We start from the raw sequence: 27,340 nt of genomic DNA, 5'->3' as shown, positions 1-27,340 counted from the left end.
CGGCCGCCTGAACCTCCTTCCTCAGCCTGAACCTCCTTCCTCTGCCTGCCGGGATGGGGATGGCAGGACAGGGGGATGCTCCTGGGTGCTGGGGACAGGGAGAGCTGGGACTCGGCTGGGGGGCACGGAGAGGGGTAATCCCTGACCCACATCCCTGCGGCAGACGGGCTCAGATGGAGCCGGTTAATTCGGTAATCACCGGCAGCAGCGGGGACGTGCCGGGCTGGAGGAGCCGCCAGCCCCGGGGGGCTTTTCCCTGCAGGCCCCCCTCGGTCCCATCAGCCCCTCGTTAGCGCTGGGGTAATTAACGCCCCGGAGGAGGGCGGCATCCCGAGCAAAGGGGTGGGCGATGGTGGGGGGCACTGGGGCACACTTTGGGTGTTGGGCTGGATCAGACCCCATGTCCGTGTGTCTGACCCCCCTCCCGTCACCCCGGCGGCAATGGGGGGGTCGCTGTCTCTGCAGGATAATCCCACAATTGCATTAGTGCTGCTCCGGTTTAATGCAATTAGCCCCTAATTAGCTGCACCCTGAGGCCCTGGCTGGGCTGGGAGGGGCAGTACTGCCAGGGTGTCCCCATACCCCGTTCCCCCCACCCCGGAATGTCCCCCTGAGCAGGTCCCAGCCCAGGGGCAGGTGGCAGCCCGGGGCCCTGGGGAGCTGGGCAATACTCCCGTCCTTGCTGGTACCCAGTGCCAGCCTGTGCTGGTGCCCAGTGCCACTCCTGCAATGGGGTGAAATGCAGGTCCATACTGGTGCCCAGTGCCAGCCTATAATGGTGTCCAGTGCCAGTCCATACTGGGCCACCAAATGGTGTCTAATGCCAGCCCATTCTGGTGTCCAGTGCCAGCCTGTACTGGTGTCCACACTGGAACCCAGTGTCACCCCCTGCTCGTGCCCAGTGCCAGCCTCATGCTGGTTTCTGATGCCAGCCCCTAATGACGGGCAGTTCTTGCCCATACTGGTGCCTGGCGTGCCCAGTATCAGCCTGTGCTGGTGCCCAGTGCCAGCCCACCCTGGTGGCAGTTCCAGCCCAAACTGGTGACCCATACTAGCCCATATTGGTGCCCAGTGCCAGCTCAAACTGCTGCCTAGTGCCAGACCGTACTGGTACCAGTGCCAGCCCAAACTGGCGACTGTTGCCAGTCTATTGCCAGCCCATACTGGTGCCCAGTTTCAGCCCATACTGGTGCCTGGTGCCACCCTTGTGTTAATGCCCAGTGCCAGCCAATACTGGTGACTTGTGCTGGCCCATCCCAGTGCCCAGTTCCAGCCCTTCCCAGTGCCCACTTCCTGCCCATCCCAGTGCCCGGTTCCAGCCCTTCCCAGTGCCCACTTCCTGCCCATCCCAGTGCCCGGTTCCAGCCCTTCCCAGTGCCCACTTCCTGCCCATCCCAGTGCCCGGTTCCAGCCCTTCCCAGTGCCCACTTCCTGCCCATCCCAGTGCCCGGTTCCAGCCCATCCCAGTGCCCAGTTCCAGCCCATCCCAGTACCCGGTTCCAGCCCATCCCAGTGCCAGTTCCCGCCCGGCCCGGTGTCCCCGTGTCCCCGCGTCCCCCATCCCCGCCCGGTGCTCGGCTCAGTGGCGCCGCCGCGTGGACACCGAGGGGAGGGGAAGATGTCAATAGAAATTTATTGCCTTATAATTTATATAAATGAATAATAATTATCATTATTATTATAATCATTGTAATTATTACGTTAACAAATTATTATAATTCGTATTAAGTATACATTTTATCCTTACACATTTTAGGCTTATTTTTTATTTTCTAGTAATTTATTTTAGGTAATATATACATTTTATATATAATACTTAAAAATATTTCAATTTTAATATTTCATATATTATATAAGTATATTTATATTATTATATAAATTTTCATATATCAATACAATTACCTTACATAATATTTTCATATTTTATATTATAGAAATTCTATCTGTATATTTCCACAGCTCCCACACTTCATATTTATCCTACATTTAATTTCTATTTAATAGCCATTTATAATTGTTATCCTTATATTTTAAATTTTCATTTTTTATATTAATTTATGTACATTTTATTTATATATTTTTATTCGTGTGTATATACACACAACCCCCCATACACAGACAGAGCACAGGGACAGCCCTGTCCTTCTGACCAGGCCACACACAGGGTGTTGGCAACCCTTCATCCCAACCAGTTGCCTTAAAAGAAATAATATAAAATAAAATAGAATAAAATAAAGTAAAATAAAAATTAAAAATAAAATAAAATTTAAAAATAAAATAAAATAACTCGTATAATTTACCAACTAAAAGTGGGAAGCGGTGCTGCAGGAAGCCTGGGTAGCAGCTCCTGGGTGAAAAAAACAACCCCAGGAGCTTGGAGTTATCCCTGTCCCCACCTCAGGGACCAACTCCCAGCTCTGCTTTCCCTGCCTGGGTTGATTTTCCCCCTTTTCCTGCCCCTTTCCAGCCCTCTCTGTCTGGAAATGTCAGCGGGATCTTGGAGCACCTCTTAACCTTCAGCGTGGCAGCGATTCCCCGGCAGGGCCTGGGCTGCAGGAAAAGCAGGAGGGGGAGATGCTCTCAATGCTCAAGGAGCAGAGGGAGTCAAATCGATCCTTGCTACTAAATTTAGCCTCAAATATCAAGTTTAAAAATAAACTTCCTGGAAACTTGGTGGTTTGAAGGTTTGTTCTAAAGGTTTGTGCTGCCAGCTCACTCCCTGCTCCGTTGCCCCAACATTGCTGGGATACTGGAAGGACCTTCAGAAGATGCTCAAATCAGGGAGGAAAATGTTATTAAATATCTGGAAAATGGAGGGAGACCCCACCTGGAGGGTCCTTTGCCTGTGAAACACCCCCCACCACAATGGAGATGCCCTAAATAACCTCCAAACCTTTTTAACCTCTTTGGGGCTGTAGTCGGGGAGGATTTTTGGCAAAACCGCTTCATCTGCTCACACCATAGAGCCCAAACTTGTGCTGATTCTTGATGCTCCTTCTCCGAGATAATGAAACCAGATATTGATATTGTATAGGGAGAAAAATGTGAGAAAAATTTCCTTTGCACATCCTTTAATAAAGATATGTCTGAGTCCCTTTCCTGCCCGTTAGCCCCCAGGACTGAGGGGTTTGGGGGCAGTGAAAGCTGACAAGATTTCACCCGTTTTTTGGTGCAATCTCACTTCACTCTCAGGCTTGCAGCCACCCCAGCAGAATCAACAGCCTGTACCAAATTGCTTTGAAATTAACTTAAACTAAGCAGATAAAACACTCCAGTAATTTTATTGCAGTTTGGCTCTGCTGGTTGTTGCAGAGCATCCGAAAGGCGGCTCTTGCTGGAGGGTGTCCAGTGTGTGCTCCTCCAGCAGCTGGCCACAATGTGCCACTTTCCTTTGGCTCCTCCACCCTCTGGGCCCCCCAGGACCCCACAAGAATTTTTTCAGGATTTTTTTCAGCTCTGCATATTTGCAGAATCCCCAGTGTTGCTCCTCTCTGAACATCACAAGCTGCTGTAGCTGCTGGAGTTCACAGAGAACATCTGGGTGTTGCCTACCTTGGGTCAAAATCTTTGGAAGAAAAACACATTTGGCCCTAAAGGAGAAGTTTTAAAATGTTGGATTTTACTCAAAGCCCTCAACTTAGATGTGGCTGCAGGTGATTCCTCCGTGGAGGAAGCATCTGCTCTCACCAAGTCCCTACTGGCTCATTTTCCACCAGATCCTTGCTCCAGGTCCAGCTGGCTGCAAAGATGATGAGAAAGTCTCCTGAAAACTCCTTGCAGAAGAGTTTGTTCCTGTTGGGAGGGATGGATGAAGAAACCAGATACCAAAGAAGCTTTGAGTCAAAGGAGAAGAGGATCCTGAAGCTCTGATGGATGGAGTGGCTGCTGTTGGAATTTCCGGATGCTGGAGAGGGATGCAGCAGTGCCTGTGGGCAAACAGCTCTTCCTGCCTCAGCTCAGCCAGGCTAAGCTGCCTGGTTTAGCCCAAATTCCAGGAAAACCATGTGGGAACCAAATGTCCATAGCATTTGGGGAGCAGTGGGAACAGGAGGAAGGAGGGATTTTGATACTTGGGTTTGCAGTGAGCACAGGAGATGGGGTTGGAGTTTTGTCCTTCTGAGAGATGGAAGCAAAGATTAAATGAGAGGGACAATCCTGGGAGAGGGGAGGAAACCCTGGCAGGTCCCATCTTCTGGAAAGTGATTGTGAATGTTACAAATCCCCTTTAAAATTTTGGCAGGACTTAAACCCCCTCCTCCATTCCTCCTCCTATTTTAACCATTATTTCAGCACCTTTCTCTTGGAGATTCTTTCTCTGTTTTCCCAAACTTTTATTGGAGCAGTCAGCCAGACTGCCTGATACATTCCTACCCCAGAAACCCATGGAGACCCTTCCCCAAATTCCCTTTGGGACAAGCACCCACCCTGTGACTCCAGGCCACCTCACACTGCATGAAACCAGCAGAAGAGGCAGAAGCACCAGGTGTCTTTATTTTTCCTGAGGACAAAATAATAATAAAGAAAATTCTAATTGGTACCCACAGCACAGAAGCAGCAGCCTTGATCATCAGTCTTGTGGCTTAATGAAAAGCAGCAGCAATTCCCAGTTCTCCCCCAGTGATCCCCAGCAAACAGCTCTGTTGGGTTTCCACGGGAGCAGCCAGACCCCAGAGACATCTGGCATGGAAAGCCCAAAGAAAACTCACGAGTGTCTTTTATAAAATGTTCACTTTGGGCTGTAACAAACTGGGCTTCTGGCTGAACAGCTCCAAAGTTTCTGCTCCAAACATGGGGCACAGATTCCCTGTGGAAGGGCTCACACCATGCTCATGTTTATCCTTCCCAAGATCTTCCTAACATCCACCTCGGGGTTCTGGATTGGTGTGGGGATGGGGAGGATGGTGCTGCTGATGAGGGAGGGTGAGGAGCTCAGGAAACACCTGAGCTTTACTCACTCCTCAAGGAGCAGAGCAGGCACTGAGGATCCAGCAGGGAGCAGAGCCTTGTGCTGCAGTCAGTGACCCATGGATGGACAGATGGACAGAAAGGCAAGGGGAGCTGCAGTGTGAGCCCCAAAGGTTGGTGACCACCCACAAGGGACTCCTGGAGGAGAAGGAACATTCCCAGTTTTTTGGTTCCTCTTAATTCTGTACCGGGCAGAGAGGAAAACCCATGGGAGGTTTTTCCACATTTCCAGGAGAGCAGGGCACAGCTCCTACCACACAAGGCACCACAAGGCTCTTCCCTTCCTCACCCTGGTGACAGTGCCACAGCCAGACCCCCACCCTGGGTACCAACACCACGGACCCAACCTTTGCTCCCAACATCCCACCTGGGAATGAGGCAGGACAGTGCTTCCCTTCAGGGGTGAGCAGGGCAGGATGGAGAGCCCATCACAACAGGGCTGCTGCAGAGGTGAAAAGGGTCAGTTCAAAGAAAAATCTCACTGCCAGACCAAAAGGAAAGGTTTCAGTATATTTTAATAGTAAAATGATTCTTATTTTTTTCAAGCAATGTCCCACCTGGATGAGTCTCAGCAGGAATTTTGCTTCCCGGTCCTGCTGTACCGGGGCAAAGCCTCGGAGGCCGTGGCTGTACCTGGGCAGAACAGTCCCCAAAAACTCACAGCCTGCTGCCAACACCACCAAACACCTCCCAGGCAACCACCACCACGGCACAGGACTCTGCTCAGGCTCTCGGGAGAAGAGCAGGAGTTAAAAATTAGCTTTTAGTAACAGTCTGGGTTAAGATTTGGAGCAGGCTACGGACCAGAGGAGAGGCCAAGGTCTGATTTAGTAAAAAGGTAGCAGAACACCTTACAGTGACCGACTGGGCAGGGAGGGGTGAGGTCAGAGCACAGCCCTCGCCGGGGTTGGGTTTGGGACAGGGAAGACGATGGGGGGACTGTAGGGGAAGCAGCTTCAGACTCGAACTCTGGCTCCAACAGAATGGATTCAGAAAAATATTGCATGAAAAGCCTCAGGGTTTTCGTTCTTTCATAGATGTATATTTACCAGTTTTCACAAAGACTGCAGGAATACGATTATAAACAATAAATTAGGACTTCATGTTGCTATCATTTGGCATAACACAATCAGGCAATTTTTCCTTTTTTTTAAATATAAGGCAACACAAGCCAACACATAATTTAATCCGTCTTTAGTCAAATTGCTTAACTTTGCTCAGGAGTTACCACTAAAGAACGGGTTATAGTACACTTAAAAGAATTTAAATAATGACATGATATAAGTGTACTAACTTATGCAAGGAGTCAGAAACGTACTCTGCTAAGCTTTGAAACCTAATATTTGTTACAGCCCAGGACTACACATTCTAAATTAAAAAAATACAAATAAATGTTTTCTAATTTTCCCATTTACGAAAAACTTTTAAGAATCTCTAGCCAACTATGACGTCACTTCAAAACTTTTTTTTAATTTTTTTTTTTTTTAATTTTGTATGATGTCTTTAGGATTTTTTTTTTTTTAAACCATGCTCATTAAGGAAAGTTCAAGGAGCAAATACTTAAGGCTTTGTTTTTCCAAGGGCTGTGAGGGAGGCCAGTGGATGGCAGAGGCCAGTGGGTTCACCCATACACAATGCTACTCAAACCCACACTACCAGGCGACATTCATACAGAAATATTACACTTAAAAGTTACAGTGTAGAGCAATATTTTTTAGCCAGTGTACATAGAAAGAATCAATGCATTTATTTTTTTAAACTTTTTCTTCTTCTTCTTTTTTCTTTTTTTTCTTTTTTTTTTTTAATTTCCAAACTTGATTGTGATCATTATGTTCAAGTATTAGTCTCGTGAACAGAGATGAGGAATTTTCTACTTACAATAAATTCGGCTGTTAGAAAGGAAAGGGATGTTTTGGTACACAGAGGAGAACAAGATGCTGAGGTTACCCAGCAGTTAGTGTCCTACAGTCACTGACTCAACTGGCTGCTGGAAGTGACGTGGGGAAGGAACAGAAGGAGTTAGGCACCAAGACCCTGGGAAAAAGGGATGTTATAAATAGCTTCACTAATTCCCAGGGAGAAGAATTGTTCCATTAAATCCGCTGGGGTGTTTAGATAGAGAGGAACAGGGGACTGTCAATCCCACAGTGGCTTGTGAGAGGAGCTTTGATTCAGACCAACCACCCCCCATCCCCACAGCGTGACTGTTCCTGCTGCACTGGGGATGGGCTGAGCTGCATCTCTCCTCACCCTGACAGTAATTCCAGCTTCCAGAGAAGTGGCTGAACCCTTTTTGGAGTTGTCAGTGGGTCTGGATTCCCTTCACACGAGGCTGGCCAGACTCCTAGCAGCGAGGGATTCAGACAACGTGTGCTTTGAGGCTGGTGGAAGGGCAGTGGGGAGGGGGAACATGAAGAAAGGCAGCTCCCCGTGGCTGCCTTCATCCCAAACCCGCTGCTCCCCTCCTCATACCCTGTCCAGAAAACACAAAGCATCAGAAAAATCTGCCAGAGACTGTTGACTTTGGACAAAGTCTAAATGATAAACGTGGGCAAGAAAGAGCTGAAAAGCTTCTCCCTCTATTAAAGCCTAAATACATACCCCTAGCTGGCTCTTTTCAAACGTAGGCTCTTTTTCAATTACACAGGCCTCTAGACAGTGCAAATGGTCAATGTTTAATGCATTAATGAAATGGGCTTTTGAGTTGAAAACAAGCCCTACTCCCTGACAAAATTCTGTTGCTCTTAATCTTGTGAGGAAATTGAGATGGAAATGGAAGCAGCTACACTACCTTGCTCTCGCTGGAGCACAGATGTGGCTGCAAAACCCTGCAGCAACTCAACCTCAGTCCAGCGAGGAGCTGCTCAGCAGAAGGCAAAAAAAAAAAAACTGCACAAAGGGGGACTCTGCTGTGAGGAAACAGCTGTGGCGTGAAGTAGTGTAATGAAATTCTTTGACACAAAAGGCATGTTAAATATTTGATGCATAAAGGAGAGAGATAACATGTAAGCAAAGCTCTTTAAATATACAGTATGTCTTCTTCCAATGGGTACTATAATGATCACACAAGTTTGCAAGTTAAAAACGCCTTGCTTATTAATTAAAATTAAGACTAAAACCTATAATTTTTTTTTTTTTTTGTCTGTGAAAGTGACTGCAGCCTATCTATACCCTGGGTGTTGAATATGAAGATTTCGACTATCAGTTGGTTCAGGTGCTCGGTTCATGGGAGGCCGATGGACTTTTCCCAGCACGGCCATGCTCTGGTCTCGGAAGCAGGACTGCTGGAAGTCCCCACTTAGGTAATCCATGGTCTGCATCACATTATTCTGGCTGGATGGGCCAGCTCCAGCTCTGTAATGAGTTCCTCCTGCACAATCCAGCGTCGCTCCCGCTGGCTGTCCCCCATGGAAAGGCATGGTGAGGTCCTGGGACCCAGAGCTGTCACTGTTGGGCGTGGGCAGAATGTTATTCCAGAGGGGCTGGAAATAGTGCCCATTGGTATATGGCAAAGGTCCCTGCAACCCGTTCACAGGCGGAGAAGGCGTAGGCTTCTCGATGGGGGGCTTCAAGCTGAAGGACTGGCCCATGCACAGTTCTTGAGGGTAGTTGGAAGTTTTGCCAGGGAAACTCTGCCCTGCAATCTCTCTCTGAGGGTGCTTCCCTGCGAGTCCAGCAGGCCCAGCAGCATCCCCACACATTTGCTGCAGATGTGCAAGCTGGTGCTGGTTCCACGCAACCGATTTGATTTCGTTCTGGTAGGCGGGTGGCACCCTGTTAATATTGACCATGGGCACATTAACAGAGGCAGGAGGAATAGCAGCAGCAGCATGGTCGACAGGGTTTACTACACAGGAAGGCATGGGTGTAGGGACATTGTGAGTAGATACCCTGGTACTTGCATTGATAAGCAGGTTGCGACTTATAGGGCTGGGGTTTGCAATCTGTCCCTCACACACTGAGGTAGTGCTAATGCCAGCTCTGGCCTGGCAGAACTGGTTAATCTGGTGCACAATGCTGCTCAGGTCCGGTGGCTGGTTCTGCTGCAGGGTGGCAGCCATAGAGAGGGGAATGGTTGAGGTAGACACGGTCACATTCGGCGGCGCGTCTGCGTCCGGCATCTTTCTGCCTCCATGTAAACCCGGCTGCAGCAGCGGGTTCGGGGGGTGCTGCAGGGTCTGGTGTGCCATGGGCTGAGGGTGCTGCAAGCCCTGCGGCTGCTGCATGTTCTGCGGGTGCGGCAGCGCCTGCGGGATCCCCTGAGGGTGCGGTAAGCTGGGTGGCTGTGGAATACCCTGAGGGTGCTGCGGGATGCTCTGGGGGTGCGGCAAAGTCTGTGCATGCTGGAGAGCCTGCTGGCGAGCGAGCGCCTGGGGGTGGGATAAAGTGCTTGGTGCAACGTAGGGCGTGGAGGGGGGGTTCATCATCGCCTCCGGCAGCAGGCGCGCGCGCGTCCCGTCAAAGTCCTTGATGATTCCTTTCGCTGGGGATTTGACTATGGCCAGCAGGCCGGTTTTTGTGGTGGCCTGAGATGGGTAGGGGCTGTACCTCTGGCCCGAAGTATCGAGTCCGTTCACAGTACGGCGTATGTGTTTCCTCTGGGGAACCTTGACGCTGTTCGGAAAGATTTTTATAGTCAGTGGATTGTTGGCGACCTTCTTAGCATAAGCATCCAATTCTGCTGGGGTAGGATACTGTGCAGATCTCATTTTCTGTGTAGTGTCCCCTGTGGAGAAAGGAAATTGGTCAGTTCTGGTGAGCAAGGGATTAACCCCAGGGCAAGACAGTCACACAACAAGGGGAGAAAATCTCCAAGGATTCAAGAGGCAAGGAAACTTCATCCTGCCAGACCGGCGGGTCATGGAGCAGATGCCTCACTCCCTTTATTACCTGGTGACCAACACAAGCCCCAGTTCAGCTTAAGGCAAGACCTGCCCAGGGGAGCAGAAGAAAACCATGTTCTCATCAGAGTATGTTTGCAGTTGGACAAAACCAGGTAACATGTTATAAACATCAGATTGTCTCCAGCTGAAATATTCCTCACAGCTTGCAGTGGTGGGCTGGTTTTTATTCTCTTAACTTAAGCTGCCTCCCCATTGCTCTTCAAACCATTCGCAGTATTTTTACCATGGAATTCTAAATCAGAAAGATATGAATTCAACATGAAGGAAGCCCCTGTAATCCTGAGGTGGGAACCATACTATGGTGGGCTGACCCTGGCTGGGCACCAGGTGCCCCCAAAGATGCTCTGTCACTCCCTTCCTCAGCCAGGCATGCAAGAAGAAACACAGGGTCAGAATAAGGAAGGGGTGATAGCACTCACCAAAAAGGGCAAAACAGACTTGGGGAAATTAATTTATTACCAATCTGAGTAGGGTAAGGAGAAATAAAAACCTCTTTCTTCCACCCCTCCTCAACTTCACTCCTGACTTTCTCCACCTCCATAGCACAGGGAGAAGGACACAGCTGCCTCACCATGGGCTGCAGGGAATCTCTGCTCCAGTGCCTGGAGCACCTTCTCCTCCTCCTTCTGCAGTGCCCTGGGGGTCTGTGCAGAGCTGTTCCTCTCACATATCCTCACTCCTCTCTCCAGCTGCAGCTGTGCAGGTTTTTCCCACTTCTTAAATCAGTTGTTCCAGCGGTGTGTCCGTCCTGGAGCCAGCTGGAATTGGCTCCATCAGACATGGGGGAAGTTTCTGAGCAGCTCCTGCATCCCCCACTACCAAACCCTTGCCCTGCAAACCCTATGCACATCAAAGTCTCAGCTCAAGCCTCCATTTACACCCCACTCCTTTCCTAGGTGCTGACATCTGAAAGCACTGAGTGTCTTTCTGTGCATTAGGAAGCTCTTGTCAGCCCAAACTCAGCAAATGGAAGGAGGCTGATTATTTTATGGCCTGCAATTATTTCCTCAGCTGACTTTTCAAGGTGGCACCTTGCTAAGGACAGCATCCCCACATCACATGGCAAAGAGATGTGATTACCCCACAGGATTAAAAACATGCTACTCTCCAGACAGAGACAAAAGCCTTCTGGAGACAGAGGTGTGGTTTCACTTCCTCTGATTTACCAGATACCTACCTGGCTCACAAGCTCCAACTGCTCCTGCAAAGAACTTCAGAAATCTAGGGAAATGCATGTGTGTCTCTTGCCATAATCACATTCCAAGCAGAGAGCTGGGTTGTTTCCCACCACAGCTCTGCTGCCTAACTCCTATGGGACTCCTGCTGATTTTATAATCTTCAAATAATGGCTTGCAGCTTTGACAATCCAATTTAGCTTTTGCTTGATTTCCCCTCCCACCTCACTTTGTAAACAGTTCAGTGGAAAAATGTCCATCCTTTTTCCTAAAATTTTCAGCATCCCTGTGCTATTTGCAGTGCTGAGAGAACAGGGAATGTGGCCCAGCCCCATATTTGGCCCTCTGACCCAAGGAAATTTAATGCTCCAGCAAAGAGCTTTCTGCTCCCAGGCAAACAGCCCTTCCTCTTGAAATTCCACCTCTGATTCTTTCAAGCAAATTGCCTCAAAAGATAAGTACCAGCCACTTCTCTCTTTACATCCTGCAGCTTCCTGTTGTCACAGGTGAGGGAGAGTAGCTCTGCTCTAAGAGCTCTCACTTTCAGAAAAGAAAGGTCAGAAAATGGAAAATAGAATGGATACCAAAAGAAAGGTTAATTGTGGAAGTATTAAAAATATCTTTTGTGAAATAAGAGGTTTTACAAGCAGTTTGTCTCCCATCTCTAGCACAGCTCGTACCACGGCGCCAGTTATACCTGTACTCCCTGTGCTGTCCAGACACTGGCACATATCATCCCTTTCTCTTAATCAAAGGAAATATTCACCCAAACATCTCTCTGTGCACATCCCTGTACCTATCTCTGCAGGCAGGTGTTTATATCTGCCCTTTTGAGCAAGCTGCTGTGCTCCTAACAGAGAGGAGAGCCTCCGAATGGCATTTGCCAGTATTACCCTGCCTCAAAAGCCAAGGCCTTCATGAACTCCCAACCTTTATTTTTAGCATTGCCCATGCTCATTAAGGTCTCTTTCTTCCCCAAGACATGACCCTGGCAACCCCCCATGAACCAGAGAAGAATCAAAGGACAAAGGAGCCCATACCTGTCTGTGTTATGGTTTATGTTATGCTTGCAGACACTGTCACATTCTATTTTCAGATGAAAAATTAAGGAGATACTTTAAGACACCTTTGCCATCAAAATTTCCCTGCCTGGTATACATTTCTACAGGCAAATCAATGAATTAAATATAAACACTAAACAGACACACTGAGTATTCTTTTATCCAGTCATCTGATTTTATGTTACACAGAAGTTTCAGGAAGCAGCTAAAACATGGATGTTTGAACAGGCTGCAGCCATCAGTCAGACACACCTCTACTCCCAAAACTGGAAGAATTCCTTCCTCTGAGAGAAAATAACCCCTCAGTTAAACTTAAATGACACCCCAGCATCAAATCTGGCATCCTACCAAAGGCAAACCACCTTTTAAATCCCTTGGATGGGATCTTCTGAACCCAAGCACCATTCCAAACAGCACCTGGTTTATGCACAGGTAAGATGATGCTCCTTTTACTCCAGGCTAACTCAGCCATGTAACTCAGGCCTGAAGGTGATGTATTTCTGAGTGCCCCAAAGTGCTTTGCTAGTAGTTCCACAGGCAAGATTCCATGACTGTAGTAATTAAGGCAGTAAAATATTAGAAGAAAGGCATTACATGGTGAGCAAGAATCTGAATATCCCATACAAATACCCCACAAACCAATAAAGAACAATCAGTTCTGGTAACTAAGTGAATGAAAAACCTGCTAGAATAGTCTGAAAGAAAATGCTAGAATTGGAATATCATCATTTGTGTGCAAGAGGAAGAATTCCAGATCAGGCCATAATAAAATGATGAGGCAACGGCAGAGGAAGAAGCTTCATTAGGAGAACAATGGGATGAGCTCCAGGAAGCTCCCTAATGGTGAATGCAAGGCAGAATACTTTCATTGAAAAGTAATTATTTCATGTTTATTATAAGGCAAAGCTGTGCATATGAGCAATTACCCCAATAAACTGGTGAGCTGCAAGTTCCCAACTCCTGCTAATCCCGTGGCAACCGATTCCTCTGGTCACACTCCTGGTCTCACCACTGCAGCTATTTTTGTCATGGAATGAGACAGATTTCCCTGCCTCACCTCAGCACTAATGGAACATCTTTTAAGTGCATTTCACATTAAGACTTTAAAACCCACTGCTTTTAAAAGCTGCCTATGGTTAAATTTTCATTATCATTAAACAAAATACAAACAGGCCTTCAGGATTGCTACCCTAATGAGAGCTCCTGCACTGGGACAAGCCAGAACCAGCTGTGTCCACCTTCTGCATACAACCCTCAATTTTAGCAGTTTGCCCAAAGGCTTTACAGAAAGAACCCTCCCAAAAAGACTCAGTTTAGCTGATGATCCCATATTCAGTCCAATCTCCTCTTCTCTGATGTCCCCTCCTAACAAAATACTTCCTAAGAAGCACCTTGCACTTGATTTTCCACCATTGTCACAGAAAAATGAGCTTTTTTCCTCCCCAGAAGGTTTGGCACTGCTGCTATATCCAACAGCAGCTGCAGACACAACCTGAAGAATATTGCCTCAAATATCCCAGTTTACCAGTCAGGTTTATACTGGAGTCACTGGGAGGAAGGAGAGAACACCAAGTGAGAAATCTCCTGTGTTGAAAGGGAATTCCAGGGTTAGCCTGGATTCAGGTTGGAATTCAACAAAAAATACTGAAATTGGAAGTCCTTTAGTTACCAGTTTCTAAAGGAAAAAAATATGTGCATATTAATCCACCAAACTCCTACTACATGGACCACTTGTAAGAACAAGCCCCTTATTAGAGAGTGAGCATGGAAAAAAAAGGTAATTGAGCTAATATGGATTTTTAAGCACTAATAAAAAGTCTGATCCAGAAAACTCCACTTAAAAATTATTAATACAAACACTGTTAAGTCTGAAGAAAGGCAATCTTGTAGAATTCTGTACCTTTTATAAAAGCAATAGCACTATTGTTACAGCCTGCTTCCACCCCCCATTAAAGTCTCAAGTCACTGGTCATTAAAAAATGCTCATTAACTCAGCTCTGCCCTGGCCAGGGGCTGGGCTACTCATGCATCTCCAGCAGAAGAGAAATGCACCAATTAATCCTGCCCACATCTGCAGAGGGGCTGAGTGAGGTCTGTACCAGCAGCCTCATCTTCCATAAAATCAGAACAAACCAAACAGCTGAGCATTACCACTGCCAGCCCGTGCCTGCCAGCTACTTTATGTCCTAAATTCTTTGAAATGCAGTTCCCAAAGCTCTTCACTGAGCAGGACACAGCAATGCTTTCAGCACATGGATCTGCAGATCTCCAAGAAACAGCAAAGGTACCATCAGGTGAGGAAAACTGCCCAACATACCAGCATGTTGCCTTGTAAAGCTGTAATTAGCAAATACCTGATTTGTGCACAGCTGCCCTCACATGAACCCCAACATTTTGCTTTCAGAACTCAGCTTTGACAAAGAAATCTCACGCAATGCACAGACCTGGGCACATCCTCACCCCACAGGCTGTCAGCAACACTCATACTGGAAGTAGGAACGAGAAAGGAGGGGATGCCCAGTCTGATGTCAACCCCAGTCCTTTGGTGAGTGAAGATTTTTATTGTTGCTGAGTGATATTACAATAACCAAGCCTATGGAGTCAGCAGAAGTGCTGTGGGGGAGCTCAGGTGTGTATGTGAACTGCGTCAGTCACTTCTGGCAGGACCATGACCATGAGCAGGTCACTCTTATATGCAAAATTATCTTCCTTATTTATCTTCTGCAGCATCACAAGCCTCACTGTATGAACAATTTAGCTACAAGTGGAATGTAAATCACTTGGGTTTAGAAAGCAGTGAGTGCATCAGCAAACTGAGATCTCCCAATGCACATTTCAAACACAAGAGACAGGTCACAGCCCTAAGAACCAAATACACAGACCTTACATAGAAATCTTGGCATTTCTGAAATTTCAGCTGAACAATCAGTGTGCTGCTTCAGTGATAAAGAGGAGAGACAGAGTAAGAGTTAAAAAAACCTCTAGTCAATAAACTTACATTCCCAAGAACAAGTTGTTCTTAAAAATACCAGTACAACTATGAAAAAAAAGACTGAAGTTATCAAAAAAGAATTATCAGAGCACTCTGCAGACATATTTTCAGAGGCACCAAAGAGACATCAGAAGAAGATGGAAACTTTGAACTTTAGTAATTTGGACTAGCTCACTAATATTTGCAGTATAAGCCCCAGGTATGTAGAGCAAGAGCTGCTGACCTCAAAAAGGTTTGCATTAGACTGATCTAACTTTTATTGGTGTCTACGAGTAATTGCATGAAGGGAAGCGAAAAAGACTGAGGAAAAAGTTGTGCTGAGAAGCAAATCAGCTGGCACACTTTTAGCACAAAACCTTTTCAGCAGAGAGGCACGAATCTCACAGGAACCTCACTTGCTGCATCCTGCTGAGGTTAAATTAACCTTTTCAGAGCCAGGAACAGAGGAGCTGCACATACGTGAACCTCTACAGCCATTTCTCAGAGCCTTTATCGACAGATGCCTTGAAGGCATAACAAAAGAAAGACTCTACATTAAATAGTTTTTCCACTGTATCCTAAATGTTTATGTCACAGCGGTACCAGAGCCAGATTTAACAGTTAACCACATCCTGCAGACAAAACATCACTCACATTTCTGAAGTCCAGTGTTCATCTGCGTGTAAGAAAGAAGCTGAAAGGAGAGGTCGCCTGGTCCTGGCAGACAGGCCAGCATGGCAGACAGGCACTAACACAACATGGGGCATTCACTCCTCTGCACACTGCAACAACAGAGAGACAATTCAAAGTTATAATACAAGGAGGAACAGAGAAAAGAAAGAGGCAAAGAGCCATCCCTGGGTGAAAGCCTGACCAAGCACAGATGCTCAACCGCTGCTCCAGCCCTGACTGTGTCTCCTAACGGCAACGGAAATACTTCAAGAACTGGGTCATCTGCAGGGTTAAAACCAAAATAGCTGCTGTGCTCTCCTCTGCTGCTTGACACACAGAGAATAATCCATAGCTCTGTCCTCACATTTCAAAGGTGGTTCTTATGAATGGTAAAGAAACCACCATCACTCATTTCACTATGTTGAAATGCACTGGTATCCACCAAGGCAACTTCTGTGGAGAAACCCTGTCAACTGCTCTTTTGCACTTAACCAAAAGGCATGGCATGCATAAATTGAAGGCAAAGTATGCAGCACTCTGCCTTGTGGCAAGATTAAGCTGCATGCTACAGCTTGTAATTTCTGTGGTCCATTAGGCTGAAAGATGAATGGCTACAACTTCACTACAGCAAAGACTTGAGCTGCTGTGGGGCAGGTAACAGCAAGATGTGCACAAAGGGGCTGCAGAGGTGCCACCATCCTCTTCTGTTTGGTCCAGCATGTAAGAAACCAAACCTTGAAATGGAGCACTAAAGCTCTTTGTATATAAACATGGCACAACTTCCCTCAAACCCCACCACTGCTGTGCAAAGAGAGATCCCAGCAACAAGGCTAACTGGGGCTCAAAGTGTCCAATGTTACTAGAATTATAGAGATTTAAGCTGGAACAAGATTTCTAGAGGCCATCTGGTCCAAGCCCCTGCTCAAATCCTCCTGGATGCAGCACTTTAGAAAGTTCTGGGAAACAAGGTGACAGAACCAAGCTGGAGAAATCAGATTTTTTTCTCCTTGTCCAGATGTCCACAAGCATCAGTGCTGCTATATAGAGCAAAACACCTAAGGAGCAGCTAGAAAGGCTTTGGGACTTGTTACATGACCTCCAAAACATGGGAAGATTTGAAGGATTCAAGACTTGTAAGCTGATTTAATTTTAGTCATTGTTTCACAAACCTCAATTAAAATAACTGAGAAAGCATTCAAAGATCAAAAGGGGAGGAAGGAGAAAGCTCGAGCCCAGACATGAGAAGCCACATCTGCCAAAACCTCTGAGAGGCCACTTCTGAAAGAGTCTCACTGCTGAGACGGCACAAACAATGACAGCGATGTGACACTGTCAGCACTGCCACCTTCATGCTCCAGAAACCTCCCAGAGCAGATTTCTGCAGAGACCTTTTGAATGCAAAACCTCAGCTCAGACCATCAGCACAGGTCAGAGTGCCCCTGGAACCTGGCAGCAGTGAAGAGCGTGGACTAAAGCTTTCCTGCAGCACAGCAATTACTCACTGTGTACAGCTCATTAGCTCCATGTTTATGCATCTCCTCAGCTCAACACGCAAAGGTTGATTAAACCAACGGCCAAGAAATCTCAAATATTAATTCATGAGAGCTTCTGCATCTTCACTGAGCGAGTGCTGTCCAAAGCTGACCGAGCCTGCTGGGTGCTGCTGTGACTAACAAAAATAGTTGTGGGCACTGAATGCCAGTCTGACAACCCAGGCAGTTGCCCATTCACCCTTCCCACGCAGAGTAACACAGACCTGGTGCTGTGAGAAACACACACAGAACCTCACCAAGGTGCAGGGCTGACAGCACAACCACCAACAAAATACATTTGTATCATTCTCCATTTCATTCCTAGGAGACAGCAACAATCTGCACTGCCCAAAGTCCAAGACATGTAAAACCTGGTAAAATAAACCTAAACCTGGATTTTCTTCTGATTCTCTGAAGGAGATGGAATTCTTGGAGTCTTTCAGAAATGATGACTGAAGACCTGTCACATCCACAACATCAAGGAATTGCCTGAGGAACTGAAAAGTTGCTTAGCCTTTACAGATGAGATTCAGTCCTGACTGAGGGTACACAACATTCAGTGAAACTTTGCAAACAGCCTGTGGGCAGCAGTTCCTCGTCCCAAATCATGCCCAGCAAGACCAAAAGACAAAACAAAAATCTAGCTCCTTTTAATCAGAAGACAAAACCACTGTGAGTTGTCAGAGCTTTACCTGAGTAAGCAACAGAAACACCCAGAGTCAGCAAGAAAAAAATAATAATTGTATTTTCCTTTTTTCCTCATTTCATCAACTTCAGAAGGCTGGCACAAACAAGACCTATTTCTCAGTGAAAAGCAGACAAACAAAATTAAGAGCCTTCACTGCAGACAGAAAAACAGATCACACTATTCCCATATTCATCTGAGCATCCACCTTTTACTCCAATAACGTCTGACACCAACCAAGGATTCACTTCCTATCCCTGCAGGCCCAAAGGAGGTCGGTGTCTAAAACATTATTTAATTGATGGCAAGTTTGTGTGCAGCCCTGAAAGAGCCCAGCCGTGCTCTGACTGAGGGAGCAGCATTTCTGGCAGCAAGATGAGGGGAGGGTTTGCTCACCTGCTCCATCATTAATGCTCATTAGAGCCTGAACTGTGATGCTCTCAGAAAGCCTCTTGCTCAAGTGCCCCAGCGAGGTGCACACAGCAATAAACAGGATAATGGCACATTAGGAGAGAGAACAAGTGATTAGGAGTGGTCACAGCATTCACCTCGGAATAGCCAGGCTCCTGCTACATGACAGCAGTGCTTCCTTGAAGGTCAAAACACGTATTTACAGAAGCTTTAGCTCCAGTATGGAGAGCAATGTTTTAGAGAGAGCTATAAAGGCGAGTTGCTCCTGCAGGCAGATAATCGTTTTAGGTAATGCCAAAGGTTCATAAAAGACTGGGGTGGCAATAATAATTTTCAAGGAAATCCTGGACTTACTAGAAATAATTTGAAGTGGAAGCCTAAAATCGCTCTTTCAGCTTGATTTGCAGTAAACAAATTGGTGACATCTAGGTCACTGCTGAGCACAAGAAAAAGAAATTCAGACTTGTACAGAAGTGCTAACCATAACTCCATCACTGAATTTATTATAATTAAAATCCTGCTTCGGTTTTTCTTCTCTGTGAAATCAATACCAGTTTTCATAGTCAAGATCTCAAGATTTAAGAAAACAAACGCATTTGAAAAATCTTGACAAGCACCCCATTTATTTTTTCTAGTTAGAAATTAGCCAACATTTATTCCCTTTGAGATACTCAGCACCTGACTATTACTTTCTGACTCGACTCTTCCCCAGCATGAGCTGGCATGGACAACTCCAGCTCACCACCAGCTGAACTGAACTGAAATCCCTGGCATGGGCTGTGTTTGGGATTGAGGTGAGCACTACTGGCTGTCTCAGGATTGGCAGCTGGGCCCATCAGCCCCTCCTGCTTGGGTTTATTCCTTCTAATTAGTCCAGGGCTGGAGATGAACTGAACTTGGCACATCAGGACTTCTCACTTGCAGATCTGGCTCCATGGTGGCGACTTGTGTGGGCACCAGCACCTGCAAAGCTCCAGCCCCTCCAAGAATGAATGCTGTGCTACTGGGGGAACTGGAATGGAGAGGGTTTTGCACTGTACCAGGGTCAGTCACACTGTCATCTAAACAGTCAGCTGCAAACTGGAGAGTGATCTCACCAGTAGGCTGTGGCACCCAGCCATGGAGGGCTGTGAACCATGAAAACTTCAGGTTTTAAACTGCATTTTAAACAGATTCTGTACACTGGCGAATGCAGCACAACGAGCTCTGTCTTGAAAATACATATATAAAAAAAGATAAAGCATATCTCTAGAGGAAAACAATCATTAGATTGGAATAAATAAATAAATACCCCTCTTTGAAGTGATTTTAATCTAATCTGGCTGCGGGATATAATCTTAACAGCACACATACTGCAGGATGCTCCACAAAATAGCAGGTTTAGACATGTGAACAGATTTTTTTTCTCCTAAGATTTATTAATAATTAAATCAAAGCATGTTAAGCTTAAGAGGGATTTGCAGTGCTTGGGATTTGGGGGTAACTGGCACATCTTCACAATGACTATTACCTTCAGTCTTGCACATCAGAATGTTTTTTGGTTCAGGCAGCACAGTGTCCCCTGTCACCACAAGGCTCACCAGGATGGAAGAACCCACTGTCCAGGGACACCCCTGCAGAGCTAGGAATCAGTTCCAGTAGAACTTACCACAATATCGCCTTTCTTGACTTAAAAATTTATCATTTTCTGAATTATAGTCAACATTTAGTATTTATTGCCTCTGTGCTTCTCAGACCAGGCGGTACTTTTACAACCTAGAGTAAAATCTAGATGTAAAGCAACTACTAGGAAATTTCTAACACAGTTTTGTCATCACATAAATGGACCACAGATACAGTTATTGCCAAGTTTTCAGATACACTAGCCTCTGAAGCTCTTGAGAGGCTTTACAGGATGAGAACACAAGGAAACAACTCCCCACAAACCACCCCTGGCCACTGAAACATGGGAAACCGAGCTGGTTTAGAGGAAAGCGAGCTGGTAAAGTCTAAAGTTAGGTTCCTGAAAGTAAACACACATGTTTGAAATTCCACGATGAACTGTGGGCTTGTTGACAAAGCCCCGAGGCCAGGAGGAAGCGAGAGCATCCACCCACACACAAAAGAAAAATCTCCAAACTATTCCAAGTTTCCAGCACCCTGGGGTCCCGAGAGCCTCTGGGTGAGGGTTGTTAAAGCCTTGTGGCTGCTCTGCTTTGCTCCTGCTCTGCTCTTCAGTCACAAGGCAGCTCCATGAAGTTCCATCCCCACCCTGAAGTTCCAGAGCCACGGGCGGATTTACGGCAGCCCCCGAGCGCAGGCAGCACATGCCAAGTTCAGAGCACATCAGTGCTGCAGGCAACAACAAAAACTAACCCGGGCTGGGAAGTTTCTTTGGTACAAATGTCTGCAAGAGCTTGCCAGGAAACGTAATTGAATCCTGGCCAATTTTCATGCTCCGAGGGAAACTCAGTGTCTCATTTACCCCCCGGCAGGCTGCTCAACACCAAGGAGAATAATTCCTTTTTCCTCTCCCAAAGTAACCTAAAGTGTAGGGGTTTCAAAGACTTGTTCATGTCAACGGCAGACATTGAACCCTCCTGCCATCCTCAGCATTCAATAAAACTCCTTCCAGGCAGCCCTGCTTTGCTTGACAGTGTCTAGACCCATCCTGCAGGCTTCCTGCCTTTTTCCAGCTCTAAAACTGCCCTTTATTCTTGGGCACTTACCAGAATGGCCCTTTCCCAGGACTGCTGAAGAGCCAGAGATAAATCTTAGAGTTTCCTGGAAGAAAATTACCAAACTAGCACTGTATTCATCACTGGCTGGTATCACATCCTCTTAATGCTTTATAAATGGAAAACTGCGAAACAGTGGGCAGAGAAGTTGCCCTCTGAAATGGCAATAAATCACACTAGCATGGAGTGGACTTGGGGATAAATAACTAGGAAACTGAACAATAGAAAGTCGCCTTTTGTAGCATGGGGAGTGCACTGTCAGCACCTGCCAGCACAGGACCTTTGGCTTTCTGCATTCAGGTGGACCTTTTGTGGAACCCTTGCAACAGTTTCTATCAAAATCAATTTTGCTTCTTGCCATTTAATTAACTATGATTTTGCTTGTAAACCACATCACCTTTCAGGCTGACCTCCATTTATAATGTTACTCAGGCAACAAAATTAGTTTGGTGGGGAAGGCAGGGAGAATTTAAATGCTGCCATAGCACAGCTCTGCTCCTCTCTCTGAGCTGGGATGGCAACACCCAAAAAGGAAGAAAAAGAAGCAGCTTTGGGATAACAGCACTTAAATGGAATATTGCTCATATCACACTCCTCATGCCCAAGGGCTACTACTGAAGGCTTCTAGGTGAGCAATTTGGAACAGGATGCAGTGCACTAAAAAAAGCCAGGGAGGCAGCTCTCAGCTTCAGGTATTGCCACGTGTGACATCAGCTCCATCAAATTCACTCCTCGGATAAAGCAGCAGCCAGCTCAAGGTTATGATCTTTGAGTTTAAAAAGCCTTTTTTTAGGTCTGTCCCAAGAGATTATTTTAAAACACAGTACTATGCATCTGCCAAGGAGTAGAACAGTTGGCTTTAATTGTAAGATGGATTTTTACATAGCTTCTGACCTTTCATCTAATTGAGGCCTGAAGAAGGAAAAAAAGAGGAAAAGCTATACGTCACCTCAGTTATTAAAATCCATCAAGCTCAGACTTTAGCCTTGGGATAACCACAGCCAAAAAATTGACTTGCAAGTAATTATCACTGCTATCTGCAATAAAAGTTAATTGGACATAATTGAACTAAAGCCCTAATCTGAATGAAGCTGTTGCTGGCAAGAAGCCTGCTCCTGCCTGCACTCTGCAAATGGAACTGCTAGCAGGAAAATGGACAAACACGAGGCTGCTTTACAGTCTGCCCACTGCAAATCAGAGCAGTTCTGCAAACAGCTCGTTAGCTGGGCCAAGATAAAACCATTATGAGGGCCTGTCCTCACCAAACACACCCTTCAACTACACCCAAACAGGGCGATGGTGCAGAGTTTCAAAAAACAAGTTTCAGTTTTATAGACCTCTTAATTACAGGCACTGAAACACAAGATTCACGTCACCAGACGCTGTTTTTATCAGCCCCTGAACGCTGTCAATACCAGTACAAATAATGTACTTTTTGAGCACGTAAAGATACCGACTCAAAAGGTTTTCAGTGCTGATAATTTACCACCTTCATGCAGTTCAATAGCCTTTCCTGTTGCAGGACCAGCTTCTTTCATCTCTGCAGCAGAGCAGACAATTAGCTGCTTTCTGTGCTCAGCCCATGCAGGTGGCTGGGGGAAGGGAGCGTTCAACTCAATTCCTGCTGATTCGTCCATTTATATTTTGCATTTTTGTTAACTAACAGACCAGAAAGCGGTTGTCAAACCCCATGCTACTCCAGAACTTCTTTACAATTTTAATTATTAACACACTGTCCTTCACCAAAGCATATCAAAGCACTTAACAAACATTACTGAAGCCACATAAACACTCTGACACAGGCAAAAATTGCACACTACTCCTTTTACAGTTGGCTCCAGGTTTTTTGGCCATATTTATGTTAGAGCAGTGGTCTCCTGATGATGGACTAGTCTATGACAGGAGAGATGCAGGGAGGTATCTGGCTCACCACAGGTTCCTTACATAATTTTGGAGGAAGCATTTAATCACCTGATGCCATGGTCACTGCATGTTTAAAGGACAGCAGTGGGTGACAGTTTTCTACCACTGAAGACTGTGAAGACAAATGAAACTGCAAAGTATTTAACACCACCTTGACTTCTCACATCAGGCTTACAAGGTCAGAGTCTGGGCAGTCTCCTGAGGACAAATGGACACAGATCACCTTTCCCTGTCCTGAGCACCACTTGCTCACCCCTGCTCCTCTCCATCTTCACAGCTCAGAACAGATCAAGAAAGCTGCAACGAAGAACCAGTGACATCAATTCCCTTTCATGACCCAAATCAGTGGCTTACTTTACTTTGCTCAAAGCCCTCACCTCTTTTTAAGAGTATTTTTAGATTTAACTCTGTATTCTGCAACGTGGCAGGAGCTGACAGACAACAGAGGAGTAAAGTAGGTCTTGCCAGGTGTTGTGCCACTCCTAAGGTGGAGGAGAGATGTAGAAAAGACAAGTCAGGACAATTGTAGGGCCTGGCCAAAGCTTCAAATGAGGATTTCTGGCTGGGCTTGAAACACAACTACTAGTGGTCAGTTGTGAGACAGATGAGATACTACTTTTACCATGGGAACATATGCAAGAAATAGGAAAATCGACCTGCCTGAAGTCAAAAGCAATTTGAATAACTTTGTATCTGCCTCCTCTCAATTTTCACTACACTAAAGCACTCTGACCTTTAATTAACTTTCTCCTTTTATATGGTAACTTCCAACTTCAATTTTTTCATGCTGTACTGGTGGGAAATGGGGATGAAGACACAGGCTGGTATGTATCTGATGGGTGTATATGGCTCCATGGCCATTTGGGGAGGGAGCAAAGGATGCTACAGTTGAACCACAGCAGCTAAGAGCACAGGCCAGCACTGTCACCAAAATAATTTGCCCTGGATATCAGGCTTACATTTTTATTTTCAAAATGCAAAACAGACTCCCTACCCACTGCAGTAACATTCACAAAAGATCTCATTTTCCTCAACAAGATACTGTCAGGCACAAACAAACATTCCATCCTCCAAAGCACCCATTACCCTCGGGGCAAACTAAACCCAACTTCTTCCTACATGCTTGAGCAGCATCTCCAACATCACAGCAGCTCTGAAATACAGAACAAGACTTACAGACATGAGCCTGCCTGTTCTCATGTGAACATGAGGGAAAATTAAGGTTAGTTGAGATGACTTCCATCCAAAGGAAACCCAGAACAGCCTTTACCAAACTACAGGATGCTGCTCACACATACCCCAGTGGAGGTACCATGCATTCCCACCAACAGACATTCCCCATCCTTTATGCAACTTCCTTCTGCCTTCAAGTGATAAGAAACCAAAATACACACTGACCCCTTTCCCATAGGGGACAGGCTGCAGTTATAACCTCAACATCCTCAGCAGGAACAAGGTTATGTGCTGCTTTCCTATGTGTTCCATGTGGGGGAGAAGCACAAGGCTATAATTCTGGGCTTTCCTTCACCACACAGGACACGCAAGAAATGTGAGCTTCCTCATGCCACTCTTGGGCAGAATTCCTCCCTCTTGGCTGTCTTGCTTTCCCAGACCTGAAAAGGAAGTTTTTTTTAGGTACAGCAAACAGCTGCCTATGCAAAGGGGAAAGGAAACATGAAACAGTTCCCTCTCCTGTGGCTGCTTCACAAAGATCACCAGTTTTATTATCTCTTCTCACTCCACACTTACTCTGTAAAAGCCCTGAATTAAAGACTTAATCTTGACTTACAGAAATCCTTGTGGCTGCACATGACAGAAGGAAGACAGTTTTTCCTTCTAAAATATTGTTAGAAGTTACAGATTACGACAGTTCCTGGGTAGGAAAGCAGCTATCTTTCCCTGTTTATTCCAAGCTGATTATTTAAAAAAAAAAATTAGAGATAACTTTGAACAAATTTTACCTCTATTCAACAGACAAACAACAGAGCAGACATTTGTTAGCTATTGAAAAATATGTTTTGAGTCCTGTTTTAAAAATAGATCCACTTGAAAATGAGAAATATTTGCAAATAAGATGAGGCAGAATGCATTATACTTCATAACAAAAGGAAAACTGAACATGTACATAAAGGAATAAAAATAGGAAATGACTCACTTTTGGACCAGGTGTGCTGGTGGTGTGCGAACATGGGCTCACAGGGAGGATGGATTTTGGTTAGCATTGGTCATGCATGTGAACCACTCTGACCTGTGCAATCACACTGACAGCCTGGTTTAGTATTTCTCTCTCTGGACACTGAATTATGGTCCCACATGTGGTGAAATTTTAACAGCCCATTTACAAAGCCAGCAGTGAAAAATACGTTTTTAAGATCTAAAACTGGAGATCTCAGTCTGATTATGCACAGTGACAGAGCTTCCTGCTGGACCACAAACACATCAGTTCTTGGATACACATCTTATCATTTGTAAGGGCAAGATAAGACCTCCTTCTGTAGTTGGAGATACCGTGCAGCCAGCTGCAAAGATGAAAAGCATTTTAAGAACCTCAAACAGAAGCTGCAACACATGTACAAAACACCCACCAGCAGAAAATAGAAGCCATCAGGTGAATACCAAAGAGCTGGACCAGACACTTGGGGTGGTGTTTTCCTGTCAACCTTCACAACAAGGTGCTGGTGTCCTGCTAGCTTGTCCTGACACAGACCTAATGCTCTTATCAATCTCTCAGGAAACTCAAAGGCCACCTCGTAACAACTCCATAGAAGAAAGGACAAGAAATAAATTAGTGGTGAGCTACTGTAAAAAGTCTCTGCTATTCTCACTGCTTTCCTGAGAAGCATGAAAAACAGCCACTTGCACAGCTGGCAGTTCAAAACAGCCACAGGGAAAGCAACATGAACGTGCAAGGTGCCTTCAAAGCCTCTGCACACCACAAGCACCAGAGGTTTTTGTCTGAAGACCTGATAAAACATTTCAGCAGAATCTCACCTGACTCCTTCAGCAGCTGCCAACACACCACCTTTACCTGAAGTTTATATTCATGAAATGTTTCTTTTTTCACAGAAAGTTTTACAGACTATAGGATGCTTTTGTTTGCTTTTGTGCATCTTTCTTCCTCTGCACTTGCCTTTTCCTTTTAAAAAACCAAACCAACATACACAGAGGAATAAATAAATTGTACAGGCAGGACACAGAAGGAGCTGAAACTGTACCACAAGCAGGGAGATCCCTTGGCATGGGAAACACAACGTGGCTTTGTAGGAGAAGAGAACAAACACTGCTGTTGCAGCCTGCCCCTGAACAGCAGACAGAGCACAAAGGTGAGCTCCTGGTAACCCATCTCCAACAGCCCCGACCTCCACTGTGCAGTTCCCACTAAAAGTATCCCCAGGTTTTAATTTCCAATTTGTCTTTCCAGCCACGGAATTGCTTCAGTCAACAAATTCAAAAAGGTAAATTTTTCTACCTCCAATTAACTGCATTAGTAGTGTTTATAACTACGTGATTGATAAACGCTCTACAGAAGCTGTAATTAATGTATTTTTTCCTTGGAACACACACCGAACCCCTTGGCGCTCAGACACTTAATGAAAAGCAATTTATCAACTTGCTTTGAACAGCTGAATCTGACTCCTTAATGCAGAGAAGTAACACACTTTGCTTTGAGCACCACCACTCTGAGACAGGAACGAGCACCGCGCCATTCCGAATGCCATCAGACACCGCTGGGATTTTGATCGGGATGACAGCCACCAGAGCTCTCATCTCCCTGGCTATGATTCAGTCTGGCTTAACTGGGATCCTTTCCTCCTGGGATGCAGTGGAGCAGGAGATTTGTGCAGATGTGCTTTTGCAGGATGGGGGATCGGGAGCACCTCTTCAGGACAAAGTTCCAAATTCTCCTATGCCTGGCACGCTCACGCCGGGAAGCAGCAGCAGCAGCTCCGAGTATTTCAGCCTGGACATGTGTTCAGCTGCTCACAAAGCAGACAAAAATAAAGTGCTTACAGAGTGTTTGAATGCTAATTTCTCAAATTGAGCGTTGCTTTGTATAGTTGACATATGCAAAAAAAAAAAAAAAAAAGAAGAAAGAAAAAGAGGGGGAAAAGAAGCATTTAGGAGGAAAAGTTTGACATCACAGAATATTTTATGTTGGTATTAACCACTGGAGGGGATTAACCAGCCTTCAAAGCCTAAAATCTAAACTCTCATTTCTGAGAGTATAGGCTAGAGATTTCCAGTACAGGAACTGGTCTGTACTCCATGTGGCAGACTGAACGTAAGGATTACATATTTCCATTGCACATGTAAGCCTGTTTCC

General features: G+C 45.8%; 1 protein-coding gene across 5 annotated transcripts in view; it reads right to left on the bottom strand.

Annotated features, from left to right (window-relative positions):
* Positions 1-5,462: 5,462 nt before the first annotated feature.
* The window catches only part of FAM222B (family with sequence similarity 222 member B), a 36,172-nt gene continuing 14,294 nt past the window's right edge, over positions 5,463-27,340 (bottom strand). For 2 of the 5 annotated variants that reach the window (XM_030232574.2, XM_050981596.1), the window contains one exon: positions 5,463-9,691. In XM_030232574.2, the coding sequence (XP_030088434.1) occupies positions 8,127-9,674 (1,548 nt within the window). In that variant the 5' untranslated portion in view covers positions 9,675-9,691 and the 3' untranslated portion in view covers positions 5,463-8,126. The other 3 variants (XR_007779063.1, XR_007779064.1, XM_030232572.2) reach the window with 2 other exon arrangements.

The sequence above is a fragment of the Serinus canaria genome, chromosome 19 (genome assembly GCF_022539315.1).
Source record: "Serinus canaria isolate serCan28SL12 chromosome 19, serCan2020, whole genome shotgun sequence".
Lineage (NCBI taxonomy): Eukaryota > Metazoa > Chordata > Aves > Passeriformes > Fringillidae > Serinus > Serinus canaria.
Note: the sequence above shows the minus strand (reverse complement) of the source record. Positions and strands in the feature narration are given on the sequence as shown.